This window comes from Toxotes jaculatrix, chromosome 4 (genome assembly GCF_017976425.1).
Source record: "Toxotes jaculatrix isolate fToxJac2 chromosome 4, fToxJac2.pri, whole genome shotgun sequence".
Classification (NCBI taxonomy): Eukaryota; Metazoa; Chordata; class Actinopteri; family Toxotidae; genus Toxotes; species Toxotes jaculatrix.
In genome coordinates this window covers 21169143-21182966 of record NC_054397.1, presented here as the reverse complement: position 1 = coordinate 21182966, position 13824 = coordinate 21169143, and the positions used below count along the sequence as shown (strand labels likewise).

The 13824-nt window shown below is 42.5% G+C and overlaps 2 protein-coding genes across 8 annotated transcripts in view; both read right to left on the bottom strand.

Annotated features, from left to right (window-relative positions):
- The window catches only part of cnnm2b (cyclin and CBS domain divalent metal cation transport mediator 2b), a 35066-nt gene extending 27424 nt beyond the window's left edge, over positions 1-7642 (bottom strand). For 6 of the 7 annotated variants that reach the window (XM_041036197.1, XM_041036200.1, XM_041036199.1 and 3 more), the window contains exon 1: positions 6145-7630. In XM_041036197.1, coding sequence (XP_040892131.1) covers positions 6145-7630 — 1486 coding nt within the window. Of the gene's footprint in view, positions 1-6144 lie in introns of all 7 variants that reach the window. The other variant, XM_041036195.1, reaches the window with a different exon arrangement.
- Positions 7643-8885: 1243 nt separating this feature from the next.
- On the bottom strand, positions 8886-13502 carry as3mt (arsenite methyltransferase). Its single transcript, XM_041035219.1, has 11 exons — positions 13304-13502; positions 13076-13124; positions 12654-12781; positions 12410-12560; positions 11917-12053; positions 11746-11815; positions 11516-11597; positions 11300-11431; positions 10621-10760; positions 10394-10516; positions 8886-9444 (listed from the first exon to the last, which is right to left on the bottom strand). The coding sequence occupies exons 1-11, from the start codon at positions 13318-13320 to the stop codon at positions 9337-9339; spliced, it is 1137 nt and encodes a 378-aa protein (XP_040891153.1). The 5' UTR covers positions 13321-13502; the 3' UTR covers positions 8886-9336.
- Between the last annotated feature and the right edge of the window lie 322 nt (positions 13503-13824).

Below are 13824 nucleotides of genomic sequence, written 5' to 3'. Positions count from 1 at the left end.
ATGTGGAATTTCTAGAATTAGCATACTCTATAATGCCGCTATGTTCAACACAAGCATCCTATATTCCTACTATATTAATGGATTTATTGCTTCACACCCTTTACTACAAACAGCATATACTGTACATTACTGCTAGGGATTTCCTAAAGCATACTAAAAAATGTTATTGATTGATTTTCTACCTTCAAGTCCACCACTACTTTTCATTCATGTGTATGTGTACAATCAATTCATAGAGACTTTGAACTCACTTTGAATCCATCACAGTAAACATTTCATCCCCTTCATTTCTTTGTCAACATTATATTATTGTGGTACTGACAGTTGATTGAAGGGAGGATGCATTTCCACTTAAGTATATCATAAAAGTCTGAAATTCTGGAAACGTTAAATGTTACAACATCTGTAAAGTTGCACTAATCAGTATTATTCTATAACAAGTGAATTAAATCACTACATTTAATGTGGAAGGAGTCACTTGTAGTGATGAACCCGGAAAGAATTATCACCCAGCTCTCCAATTCCACAGTGTTTTGGCATCTTTGAGCTTGTTTTGATTTCTGACCAATGATTTCCGCTTTGATCAGCCTCGTTTAAATCAGACAGCTGTTTTCAGTGACAAAGCTCAGACGAACCCACTGTACGCACACCTGCCCTGCACCAAGCAGCAGACAGACACAGTTAGCAACTAGCTGGTGAACAAACAAGGAGGAATGTTCAGCAGCTAAACCACCAGATATCTCCCCAGGTTTGAATGGAAGTTCAGTATCGACTTACGTTTACCAGAAGGGCAGATGAATGACTCCAAATAAATACTAATGTTGCTACACGTCTGCTGACTGTGTAAATAGGAAATGATTTGCAAATACATTCAACACAACAACATTGTAGGGTGATGATATGCCCATGTGGGTTTCAGCTGGTTCAACTGCTTCAAAGTCACAAAACAAAAAAGAAAAAAAAACCTGCAGCTTTAAACTCACCAACAGAATTAAAAAAAAAACTATCCTGTTAGCAAACACATTACTATACACTGCAGGCCTAACTGTAACAAAATGTAGAGACAATGAAATTGTCTCTCTGTTGGATCACCTACAGTACTTCCACAGACTTTCAACAAGCCTCTGCAAAACTATGCTTTGGAAAAAACTCTTGGCAGTGAAGTAAATTATTCATGATTTTTAGTAAACGAGCTAAAACATGCAAAACATCTTGTGTGCTTCTTTAAATTCAGAGTCAAGAGCACAACAGAGAAAGAGTTACCATACAACAGGTTGCTACAACAGCAGTTTTTGTTTTCTTTCATAAAGTGCTGCCAAATGGGTTGTATTCAGTGCATATGAAAACACTTAAACAACAGAAAATTCAGGTGCTACTTACAGAGAAGAAAGCTTTTATATGTTTACATAAACTAACTTTGTAGTGAGGCTTAAGTGCAGGACAGGTACTCAGATAAATGAGCACAGAACACAACTGATGTGATATTTAAAAAGAACAGTAAAATAAGAAAATACAAAAATAAGACATCGTCCTTTTAAAATGAAAATGTGTTAATGTGCTCACACACTATCCTATACTGTTTGTAACCTGTACTTGCCACATTCAGTACTCTTGTATCAAAATGACATTCCCCACCAGAGAAAATCTACTACTAATGCCGTCTCCTGTAACATGAAGTATAGTGAAAAGCAGACAACCTTTGATTCGAGGTAATTAGTTCTGATAAAGTGAGCGGCTGGCAGGAGAACTCTTGCTGAGTTCAAAGGGGTGTCCCTCATCAGGAAACATTAAGTGTTCTTACCAACATGATGCCATTTAATCCCAACACTTGTTGCAGCATTAGCACCAAGGGTTACCAGGCAAACACTCCCAACACGCTTTCTAGACATTTGCTATGATACGCTCCACACAAACACCCAGAAAGAATAAAACCATTTAAAGCAAAACACAAAACTGCCGTAAGTATTTCAATAAGGCCAATAGAGAAAAAAAATGACTTTCACTTTAAGACAAAGCACTGAGCAAAGAGACCGTGAAGGCTGTTGAATCTGAATTAAGCATAGATTGGCCTATATTGCAGCAATCGGGGAACTAGTTCATGACGTGCCAGGCCTCATGTAGGCTCTCTTACACTGGGGACCTAACTCTCAAACGGTGAAGCTTATGTGCGTTGGGCTATAGAACACTAGCTGAACACTAACGCTCACAGACCTGTCACAACATATGACACCTTATGTTTCTCACAAGTTTGAGATAAGAAGAACTGAGTTTATGTGTCTGGAGGAAGGAAAACAACTGGGGGGGAATAAAGCATTCCTTGCTTTGGCTGGGTTATGTCCCAGTTTCCCCCTGGACTCCCATATACAAGTTAGGCAAGTGGCCTGCCTTCCCCAGGGGCAGAAAGCACAGTGTGGTGGAGAAGAATACCTGTGCATAACCTGATTTGAGCTCTGCAAACATCCATACAGTTGATCTCTTCCTCCTCTCACAAGGCTGGCCACACTGCTGCATGCGAGCGAGTGAATAACTTTTACTTTCAGGAATATCACACATAACTCGAAGTCAGAAGGGCAGCTAAATTCCTGTTTCTGACTCAACTACTTGGTTTGGTCCCAAATGGCACGCACTGACCCACTCATTAACCGGTAAACCTGCAGCTTGACAAGCAGCCCCTGGATGACAGTAATTGTTGCAATCGCAGGCAGAGAGCAATTAATGAAGGGGGTCAGAAGTTTCCAGAAGGGTGTCTGCCTAAATTAAAAAGCTCCCGCATGAATCTGACTGTAACCCCTGACCTAGGGCCTGGGTCGAGCCATGTAAAGCATAAGCATGGGCACACAGTAGAGATCAAGATCTGACTTCTGAATAGGTTTCTTTCTATTTCTGCTGTTAGTGTTCAGAGTAGATTAGAAGCCTTCATGAATGGAAGAATGAGTATTACAGTTATTACTCCTAAAAAAATCACAACTGCACAGAGAAAACACTTTGTCAGGAAGTTCAGATCCAATGCAAAGCAGCACCAGCTGCTCCAACACAGTCCCTAATATGAGCGACATATTGTGGGGTTGTTCAGGTTCTGTAACAGACTCCAGACGACTATGCAGCTCCGCAAGCGGCATCAAATTAATTAACAATGACTTACAATACAAAGCACTTTGAACTGAGTGTGCGCTGCGAACAGAGCCAGATTGACAGGAAACTTTGACCCCGCAGCCCTCCCTACAACAGTCGCTTATGACCTCCACGAGAAGCTGAAAGGCGAATTCCCTCTGGCACAGGGCCAGCCACAGAAACACTCTGCTTCAGAACTACACCTATAGGATGAAGTTTGTTGGCAATATAATGAGAGCCTGTCATGTGTCTGTCTTTTACTGGCAGAAAACAGAATTCACAAAATGGCACTAACTCCAGTAAAAACAGAAACATTCCAATTAACTTGCCAGCTGATTTTAACTTCAGTCAGAGATGGACTACGTGTTTTATATAAACATCAGGCAAATGTGACTTGTTGAGCAAAGATTCATTTATGATTCAGACTGGCATTCAACAGCTATCAGCCAAGGCTACATGATTTGGACAAATTAACATCAAGGTGATCAGAAGTAAAACTTATAGAACTTATAGAATCACAGCTGCTAGTGTGCAGGATAATGCTAAAGATTTGTGTGTAGTAGAAAACACACCTTTCTGTCCATGCTCAGTTAAGGACTTTAAACAGAAAGTGTGCACAAAGCTGGATGACTGACAACATTAACTCTAATTTAAGCATCTGTTACACTGACTCCATCCTGCACCAGGACCCAAGGGAAGTAAACATGAATGTCAGGTACGAAGCCAGCAAGTGTCTGGGTTAAAGAAAAGATGACCTGATGCACTGGGGCATGTGGCAGGAGAAGGGGCAGCAGAAGCACACACACGTTTGAGACCTAAACAACACCTTGGATGGAACCGAAGGAGTGTCTCTTGAAAACAAACTGATTTTGGGAATTAAGTTCATTACATAGGTGTGTGGTAGGACTATAAGTCTTGCACACAGTCTACAAGACTATTTTCAAATGTTCTTCCATACAACATGACTTGCTCCACTATGTTTAACAGCTAATTTAGTTTACAATACTCATGTCATGTTGGCTCCTTTAAGAACAATAGACCTGATTTCCATATTGTTTTTTTATTACAATATGCCTCTATTTTAGAATAATATTCAGAATAGGTGTTTTTTTGTCAAAATAAGTGATAACAATGTGCTTGCACACTCAGAGATCTCCTGTCAGTCTCTGAATTAAGGTTTCAGCTAATGGCAATTATTTTCTTAATTCATTTGCTAATTGTTTGTTTATAAAATGTCACAAAGTGCATTGTTATTCCCCAGTGTCCAAGGTGTCGTCTTCCTGTTGCTCATTTTGTCCGACCAGCAGTCAGAAAGATACTAAGTTTAGATACACATAAACACACAGGTACAAACAAACCTAAAAAAGTTCGACATAGTCATTAACACCCACTGAGCATCTTGAGCATCAGATGTTTGTAATCAACTTTAACATGAAATAAAATGTAATAAAAATGAGGTAAGAGGTACAGCAAGGGTGATATTCTGTAATGTTATTGTTGTGGTACTATAACATGGGACAAAGCTGTGCAGTCTTCCTTAATACTTGCTTTACTCAGAAAACTTGTGCATGTCTGTAAATAGTCAGCTGTGATGAAAACAAACCCCCACCCCACCCCCAACTAGTACATTATGTAATGCTAATTTGGCATGGAGAACTACACCTAATTTCTGGTAATGGAGCTCAGTGATTTGTTCTCTCCCCCCCCTCCACACAATTAATCCTATTAAAATAAAGTGAATATTCTAATGAGCACGCAATGCATCAATCATGCTTTTTTTCCCCATTTTAAGTCTTAATAAATCAGCTGCTGAACAGGTGTGCCTATGTGTGTCCCTCCTATGTCTACGTATTTGGCCATAAAGGAAGAAGAGATTTGTACCAAATTTACAAACACTGCCAGGAAAATCTCAGTCAGAGGCAACAATAGAGAGGGGAGGGGGGGGGGGGGGCTATGCAAAACATCAGGTAAACCGTGGGTGAGGTAAACATCTTTCTCAAACACCATGCGCATACACACACAACACATGGGGGGCTCGAGGGTGTTAGAGGCTGTTATTCATTATCCACACGACTGCATTCCAGGGCTGGGCAAAAAGGAGTTATCGCCACCATCACTCAGAGGCAAGCACAAGAGAGGCAGAGAGGGATTTAAGCAGGTTCGCAAACATGATGCCCCCACCTGATAACCTTAGCACTGCCGTTGCACCATTCCCACATGTCCTAATGCATTCACAGATCAGAGAGAGAGAGATGGAGGGAGGGGGAAAGAGTAATAGAAAAGTAGTAAAAAAAAGGGGGTGAATGAATGAGAGGAGGGCAAGGTAAGAGGAGGAAAGCAAGGCAGAGAGCAGGAGGAGAGAGAGAGAGAGAGACCGTGTGAACATTAACACTGAATGGAAGCGATGGAGAAAGATAAGGACGCCTCCTCAGCCCCTTCACAGGAAGTGACCAGTGAGGCTGTGGCAAGTGCACCTCAGCACTGATGTGGCTGCTTCAGTGCTTTGTAAGGCAGGCCTGACAAGAAGTGCCAAAACAACCCCATCCTCCTCCTCCTTCTCTTTTTCCTTCACTACCTGGAATTTCTTGTGAAATCTTGAAGGGGACAAGCATTCCTCCTCCTCCTCCTCCTCCTCTCTTTATTCCTGAAAATCAGGTTTTAGACATTTTGGATTCTCTTACATATCTATAGACCTATAGAACAGACAGAGCAGCACAGGCATTCAGTGCAGATATAAGGGAAGAGCTGTGGTTCCAAGTATCATACCACCTGACATACGATTACATAACTCACCTGTCTATCCTGCCTCTTCCAAGGGGGAAGGGTGGACAGGTGAAAGGCCAGCCTGCTTGTGCAATCAACTTTATCACTTGAGGGTCAAGAGAGCTCTCTGACACCTTCTATGGTGAGCTTTTCAGAATAATGAACATAATGTCATGTTTAAGTGTAAAGACATGATGTGATTCTACTGAAAACGTTGCACACTTACAGTAAATAAAAGAGAAATATATGCGGTGTAACCAGCTGTCTCACCTTTTTTAAACTCCTCCAGCATTGCATCCAGCTTGGTGTCATTGAACACAAAATGCAACGGGTGGCTGTAAAACTTAGTGATGGTTTTGAGCGGGGTGCAATCATCCGGGTCCACGAAGGCCAGGTCCTTGACGAAGAGCAGATCCACTATGTTGGACCTCTCGCCCTCGAAGACCGGGATGCGCGTGTAGCCGCTCTTCATGATCTCGGACATGGTGTTAAAGTCCAAGGTGGCATCCCCGGGGATCATGAAGCAATCTCTCAGCGGAGTCATCACGTCCTCCACGGTCTTAGTCCTGAGCTCGAGCGCGCCCTGGATGATGTTCAGCTCCTCCTTCACCAGGTCGTTGTAGGGGTCCGTGACGCGCAGCATCTCCAGAAGCTTCTCCCGGTTGTACACGGTTCCTATCTCCTGTCCGAGCAGGTAGTCCAGAAGCTTGCTCACCGGGTAGGAAGCCGGGAAGGTGAGCAGCATGAAGAACTTGGTGAGGAATATGGTGTTGGCACCGACCGCGAGGCCGTGTCTGGAGCAGATGGCCTGGGGCACGATTTCTCCAAAAATGACTATTCCAATGGTGGACATGACCACCGCGATCAAACCCGAACCGGCGATATCATCCAGCAGGATGGTCAGCGTGGTGTTCACCAACACGTTCCCCAGCAGAAGCGAGCAAAGCAAGTAATTCCCTTGGCTCCTGACCGGCTCTATTTTTTTGGCGTAATTCTTCTCCCTTTCCGTGCCGCAGTTCTGGACTATCTGGAGCTCCATGGGGTCCAGAGCCATGAGCCCCAGGTTCAACCCGCTGAACATACCTGACAGGCAAAGCAACATGGAGATGAAGATGACCTGGAGCCAGAAAGGCAGCAGAAACTTTTTCTCCTCCACCACTATCACTTTGGTATCATCCCCATCGTGGTAGATCCAAGTGTTCTCCGTCCACGGGTCGTGCATCCCGGCCACGGCCGGTGTGGAGGTGGCGATGCAAAGGTAATACGCTTTACTCCTCTCCGTCTTTCGCAGAGGTTTGACCTCAATTTCAACTATTCCGGAGGTCTTTCGATTCAGGATGATGTTAGGCAATATAATTATATCCGAAGTCCTAATGCCGCAGGGATGCAAGCCGGACGGGTCCTCTTGGCTCTGGTTATCCCCCGAGGAGCTGTCAACGCTCCCTACCGCCCGGCTCCGCTCATGTTCCGTGAAAGCAATTTTGGACCAGGTCTCGTTGTTGATGTTCTGCCCGTACACCCTCAATTTCACCCGAGAGCGCTCACTCACCCGCAGGTACCCCTTATCCATGAAGGAAATGTCGTCCGTGTCCTCCAGTCGGAGCCCTATGATGACGGTCTCCTCGGACCCTTCCTTGCCACTTGTCGGGGCGACACAACAGCCAGTGACAGTTAAGAAAATCATCGCCAAAGCTCGGACCCGGTTAAGTGACGCCATTTTTGTAGCAGTGGGTACTTGGGATAACGGCTCTGCCATATTGATAACCATTGGCAACCAACCTCCTGAATGAAAAGGGCTGTTAAAAATCAGAGCCAGTCGGAGTCCGCCTTCATCTCCGCCGAGGGTTGCCGTGACTTGTGCATCGGGACCTGCTCGTTCCCACTACGTGTCCGACACTGATGACTCGCGAGCGCAGGCTTATGGGCCAACTCGTGCCTCCCCTGATGTCCCCGAGACAGGCGACGGCGGCGACCAATCAGGAGGTGCCGCCGGCCAGGGGGCGGGGCGGCCGCAGTCTCCTTGGCGAATCAAATTCCAAAACAAGTGCACCTCATGTTAAGAGACGGACAGGACTCTACTCGTGACTTCTTTTTTAACATATATCCCACTACAGGAGATAACCAGTGTACATGATTATGTTAGAGTTTGACATATCAGTGAGGATAGAGACACTTTCACAATATAATCCAACACAACTGCAATAAATACAACCACCTAATGTGACATTTATCTTCAGGCAGTCAGACGGGAATTTTCTTTATTCATTTTATTCTAATTTCACTGCGTAACACACTTTGTGTAAGGGCGTGCTCATGCATCTGTGTCTCACTGGAGTAACTCGAAAATCTTTCGCTTTTAAGTCGTGATTCCCGAACTTCCCCCCCCCCCAAGATTTGTTTTATGACCCCTTAAAATAAAGCACGACCAACTCGTGATCTCTCCTCACAGGTATATTAATGCCTTTAATTTGGATGTGGAGGAGTTGCAAGGAGTTCAACCAAATATTTTTTTCGTTCTCAGATTGTTTGAGAGATTTGAAGAGGCCCAACGATGTGACAGTATTCTGTATTTCAGCAGAAAAGGCAAAATAAAAAAAAAAAGCTTAACTTACTATATAATAATTAATTATGTAATAGTATATACTGATTTCTTATCCCCTTGATCATCTTTGATCACTCAGATTTATCTTGGGACCCCATAAGGAGTTCAGATCCCCAGACTGGGAATTATTGCCATTACAGTGTGTAGTGATTCAGAGACCAATACTGAAGGCCTATTTTAAATAAAATATGCATTTCCATTCATTTGTGATATTGTTCCTAGTTTAAAAGCACTTTATGCAGTGCTGGTGTAAAGACCCACAATATGATATGCACAAAAATGAAAAAGGGACATTCAATTGATTGAAAATATTTATTGTCCTTTTATAAAAATAAACAGATAATTAACATTATAATACTAATAGTAGTTAGAAGAGCAAATCTCACACTAATGCAAATCTGTCTAAAACAATCAGTTAAATTAGAGGTATTCTAAGAGAAGTAGTATTATTTGTTTGACAAGGGTGGAATAGTCAGGATTCAGATGTTTAAAAGTGCAGAAAATACACCAAAGGATTATGTACTGTCCAATATTGATTGCCAAAGTCTTTTACTTATGCATCATTATTGTATGAATAAATTAAATTTAGTCTTTTCTGTTTTTCCCCCAGAAGAGACTGAGTGGGAAGTGTGCGTAGAACATCCATAACACACATTTATGTCTAAGCAAGATTCATTTCAAAAGCTGAAATCTCAGTCATTTAAATGAATGTTAAACATTCAGGTTAACTGAAATGAAATGTTAGTAAGTGTCAACATACTGACACTGCATGAGGCATAATTTATTCACTACATCTGAACTACTGTTATTATGCATACACAGTATGATGCTGGGCCTGCATTTCTCTGTTCTTCCCACCATCACTTGCAGCAGGCAGCAGACTGTGTGCTGCAGCACCCCCCTGTGGCTGAACCTGGACTTTGCTTCTCCAGCTGAAGGACCAGCTCGAAAGGATCTACAATGCCTGCCTGTACCAACAGTTCACAGAGGTAGAAATCATTAGGAGTTTACAACCCACATGTGGTTTCCTAGTATTACATAATAACTGCACTTCATCCGAGACAATTGCAAGGAACATAGAAAAGATTCTTATTTTCCAGCATTAAACACCAATTAATAAGATGAAAATCCTGTCTAAGAGGAGAATAAAAGTTGTTGTAAACTGAGCTTTTAAATGAATGTTTACCCCTGGTGTACCGCTCACTGTCTCTTATCAGACACTGGTTGTTCATTAAATCAGCATTTCACAGTAGCTGTGCTTTAAAGAACAAGACCAAAGGCTTTTTATTGCCATTATCACCAACTAGCCATGTGGATTGGAATAAAGTATCTCAAGCCTAATTTCAGTTCAGAGGGTTGGTCTAAAGGTTAGACCAAGGGACAGATTTTGACAAATCACTGAGATTTTTATTTTTTTTTAAATCTACCTCTTCTTTCCAAAAAAACAAAAACAAAATGAAAATCTCTCAACAGCAGAATTGAAGTGTCATGACTGATCAAAGGATTAGGGTAGTCATTGAACAATGTATAGTGGTGTTTGTAGATGCATGTGTGTGTGTGCACAGAATGACCATGAGAGCTGATAAGATGGCATTCCACTAGCTGAGAAGAGAACATTCCTTCCTGTTCAAGGTTCCCCAGCATGACTCCACAGTCTGGTTATGACTCCAAGACAGCTGCTTGACCTTGTGCGTGTGGATGTGTGCGTATGTATGTTTGAGTGGGTATGTGAGTGTGTGTGTAAAAACTTGCAGCATGCTTCCTTTTGCACACATGCGCGTGTGACTGTGTGCGCTCTGGGCTATCTGGGTGTGTCGCACACTTCAAAGTGATAATACATACATACTGACAACTAGTGCTCAAAGACAAATCGGACAAAAATATTTTCACATTTAAGAATTTAGTTGTGACACTGACCTTAGGTTTGACTCCACAGGGCCCACAGGGGCCTCCAGGTGGCTGGAAAGTGAAGTCCTCCGCAAATCTGGAATGTGTCAGGATGCTCGCCAGCTCTCCATCCACCTCCACCACTTCATTGACCTGTGAAATACAACCACATTTGACAACATTTAACATACAGTGCATGTTCAGAAGACATTTAACAGCTTGAGCTGTACTGCAGGTACACTGCAGGATCTACAGACCTTGAATGTGTACTGACAGTCAAACTGGAAGCTATCATCTACTCCAGTAATGCTCCCGTTGTATATGACCTGACAGGGCTTGGTGTTAGTTTTAGGGACCTTAAACAGGCGGTAGGTGGCAGAGACAAACTTGAAGTTACCTGTATTGCCAGAGCAGATAAGAAAGCATTAAATGAAATACAACAGTCTATAATGTCTTGCATGTCCTTAGGACCTTAACCCTCAGGCTGGGTTTGATGAATACAATTAGCATTTAGTGATAACTAAAGTTAAGCAGAAGCCGCCTTTAATGTGTGTGAACCAGAACTAAACATTAACTAGAGCTTTGCTTGGAAATTTAATCTAATTTTAGCTTTATAAATCTAAATATTTGTAATGATGTGTCATTGTCACATTTTTTTTATGTATGTAAACCTAAATCTTATTATTACAGTCAATAATGAATACTCAGCAAAGATCACAAAATGAAGCATACTTAAAAATAATAGCACATATATTAAAATTACACAGTTTTGTATTTGGTGTTTATATACATAAACGTTTCGTACAATTTCTTGTATACTAACTGCCAGAGTAGTCCACAGACAATATTACTGTGGTTTGTGGTTTAGAAACAAGCACATAAGGCAATACACAAAAAGAAATAAATAAGCCACAAAGAGAGGAAATAGCATCAAACCCAGAATGTCCTGCAGTTCTTTGTTGTCCACAGTGATGACACTGGCTGTAACCAGCCGTGGGGTGCTGAAGCCCACTTCCTCAGCCAGTCGCAGCAGATCCTTCCACCAGAGTGCTCCGCCAAGACACTCGCCTGCCAAGACAAAAACACACTCTGATACTCTGGCAGGTGTGTGTTTGATTGTTTTTACGGCAGTAGGATATTAATCTGACACACCCCATAGCACTTTGTGATTTTTAATTTCCTCTGTTAGTCTTCCACTGCTGTAGACGTCACTGAAGTACAGTTCACCACCGTCCTATTGATCAACAGAGGGACAGTATATGTAGTGAGTATCAGTGCAAACACATTTAATGGTTTTTTTTTGCCTTTTGTTATGGTGGTGTTGTCATTTTTGTGAGATTTTATTAAAAAGTGAAGCCAAAGCTCAATCTATAGCAATGTACCTTGAGTACACTGTAGGCTTCAGCCAGAACTCGCTTCTTGTCTGGAGAGAGATTCACCACACAGTTGGAACTGTGAAAAGTGATGGCAGAAAATCAACATTTCAACACAATTTCTATAGAATTGCATAACATTAAAATAAGAAACAAAGAAAGCCAAAACAGATATCGTACATGATGATATCGAATGAGCTCTTTTCCAGACCAGTCTCTGTTAGGGCCTCGATGTAGCCCTGGACAAAATTGACATTGGGCTTCTTGTAGCCAAACTCTTTCATGTGGTAGTCCACATATCTCCTGGCCACTTCAAGCTAGAAGAGAACACAAGCTATCAAGTCTCTCTGTTGGGGCCACATTTGATTTTTTACATCCTTGTGGTTCTGTGCCTATATTTGGTTGCTGTTTGCTTAGCTTACAGCAGCAAAGCATAATTTATTGACCGCACAATGAATTTCTAGCAGTACACACACACACACAGGCAGAATTTTGTCTTTCAAAATCCAGACTGGGAAAGATGTTGCAAACAAGCCAGTAACAGCCTTCAATGATGCCCCCACTTTGGGCTATTTTTGAGTTTACCATACATCATTTAACCATTGGCATGCAATACATCAAAATGCTAATGCAGTCAATCAGTGAGCCATACTGTGATGTTGATGTACAGCACCTGATCCTCAGTCATGTCAATGCCAGTGACATGGCCATTCTCGCCCACCAGCTGACTCAGCATGTAGCAGTCCCTCCCACTTCCACTGCCCAGGTCCAGTATCCTGCAGCCCTCCAGACACTCTGGCACCACCAGACCACAGCCATAGTACCTAAAACAAAACGGAAACACAATGGAGGTATCTGTGAATTAGTTTGTTGCAGTGTGGATACAAGAGCAGAGAGTGCAACAGCAGCCTACAAACCTGGCAGTGACTTCAGGGTGCACTTTCTTCAGAGCCTGACGGATGAAGGCAGGGATGGGCTGGGCTGGAGACACACAGGCGTTACTCTTCAGGTCTGAGGTTTTCTTCAGCACCTGGCCATAATAATCCTGCTTGGGCAGAGACAAGCTAGCAACAGTTTCTCCTCATCACCCAGCGGGATGTCATTAGTTAGCACATTGTAGGTGGGTAAACAGTGCAAAACTGACCAATAACGGGCCACTTTAAAGCTGTATTTAGGTCTGTGAAGACTGGAGAGCCACTGAACAGCACCACTGAACTACACCACTGAACTACACACTCAAACATTCTCCGTGTCTTAGCTAGCTAACTGAAGCACGTAAGCTAGGTTATAGCGACCACCCTGACACGTATCATTAGCGATGAACGTTATTCATTATTACCTTGACGTCCACGTGAACGGTGCTGTCAACGAAGCCTTTTGCACGTGCACTTAGAAAACAGAAGTTATTAGTTAGCGACAAGTTAGCTTCAAATTACACGTGCGGTAGAGTGCTTAGTTAACTATTTGCTAACTTAGTTGTATGTTTAAAGTTATAACGTATAAAATGACTGTTACTACCTCAAGTTAACGTTACGATACAGAAAACACGTTGTTAGGCAGTTCTTACCTGTTTTGCTCAGCCATTATCTCGGGTGTTTTAAAGGTCCGCAGTATGTAAAGGGCGGCTCTTCTCTGCACAGTGCTCTGCTCAACGCTAAAGGTCGCTTCCGATTCGGCAATTGAGGGAAAAGTTATGGGAAACTTAACTGAGCGACCCGATGCTCTGTTTGCTGCTCCTCTGACTGTTGTGAAACTGTGTTCGACATTTCACGTAAAGCGCTTTAAGGCCGTCAGAAACCAATGTTCACTCTTGTGAGACCTTTATTCTGTTTGTGAAAATGCAAAGAAGGGAGACACTATACTCAGACTCAGAGTCAAATCTGAACTACAGTATACCGGAGCTACTGGGGCTTCTGCTTAACTTTAGTTATCACTAACTTGCAGCAGACACATGCAAGAAGCCTCTATATGGCTACAAGAAATGTTTACAGGCTGTTATTCCTGCCATTATGCAACTTTTTTCTTTTACACTGCAACACTGGACATTAAAGAAAACTACGGAAGAGGATTAGGGCCATTAAAAAAATA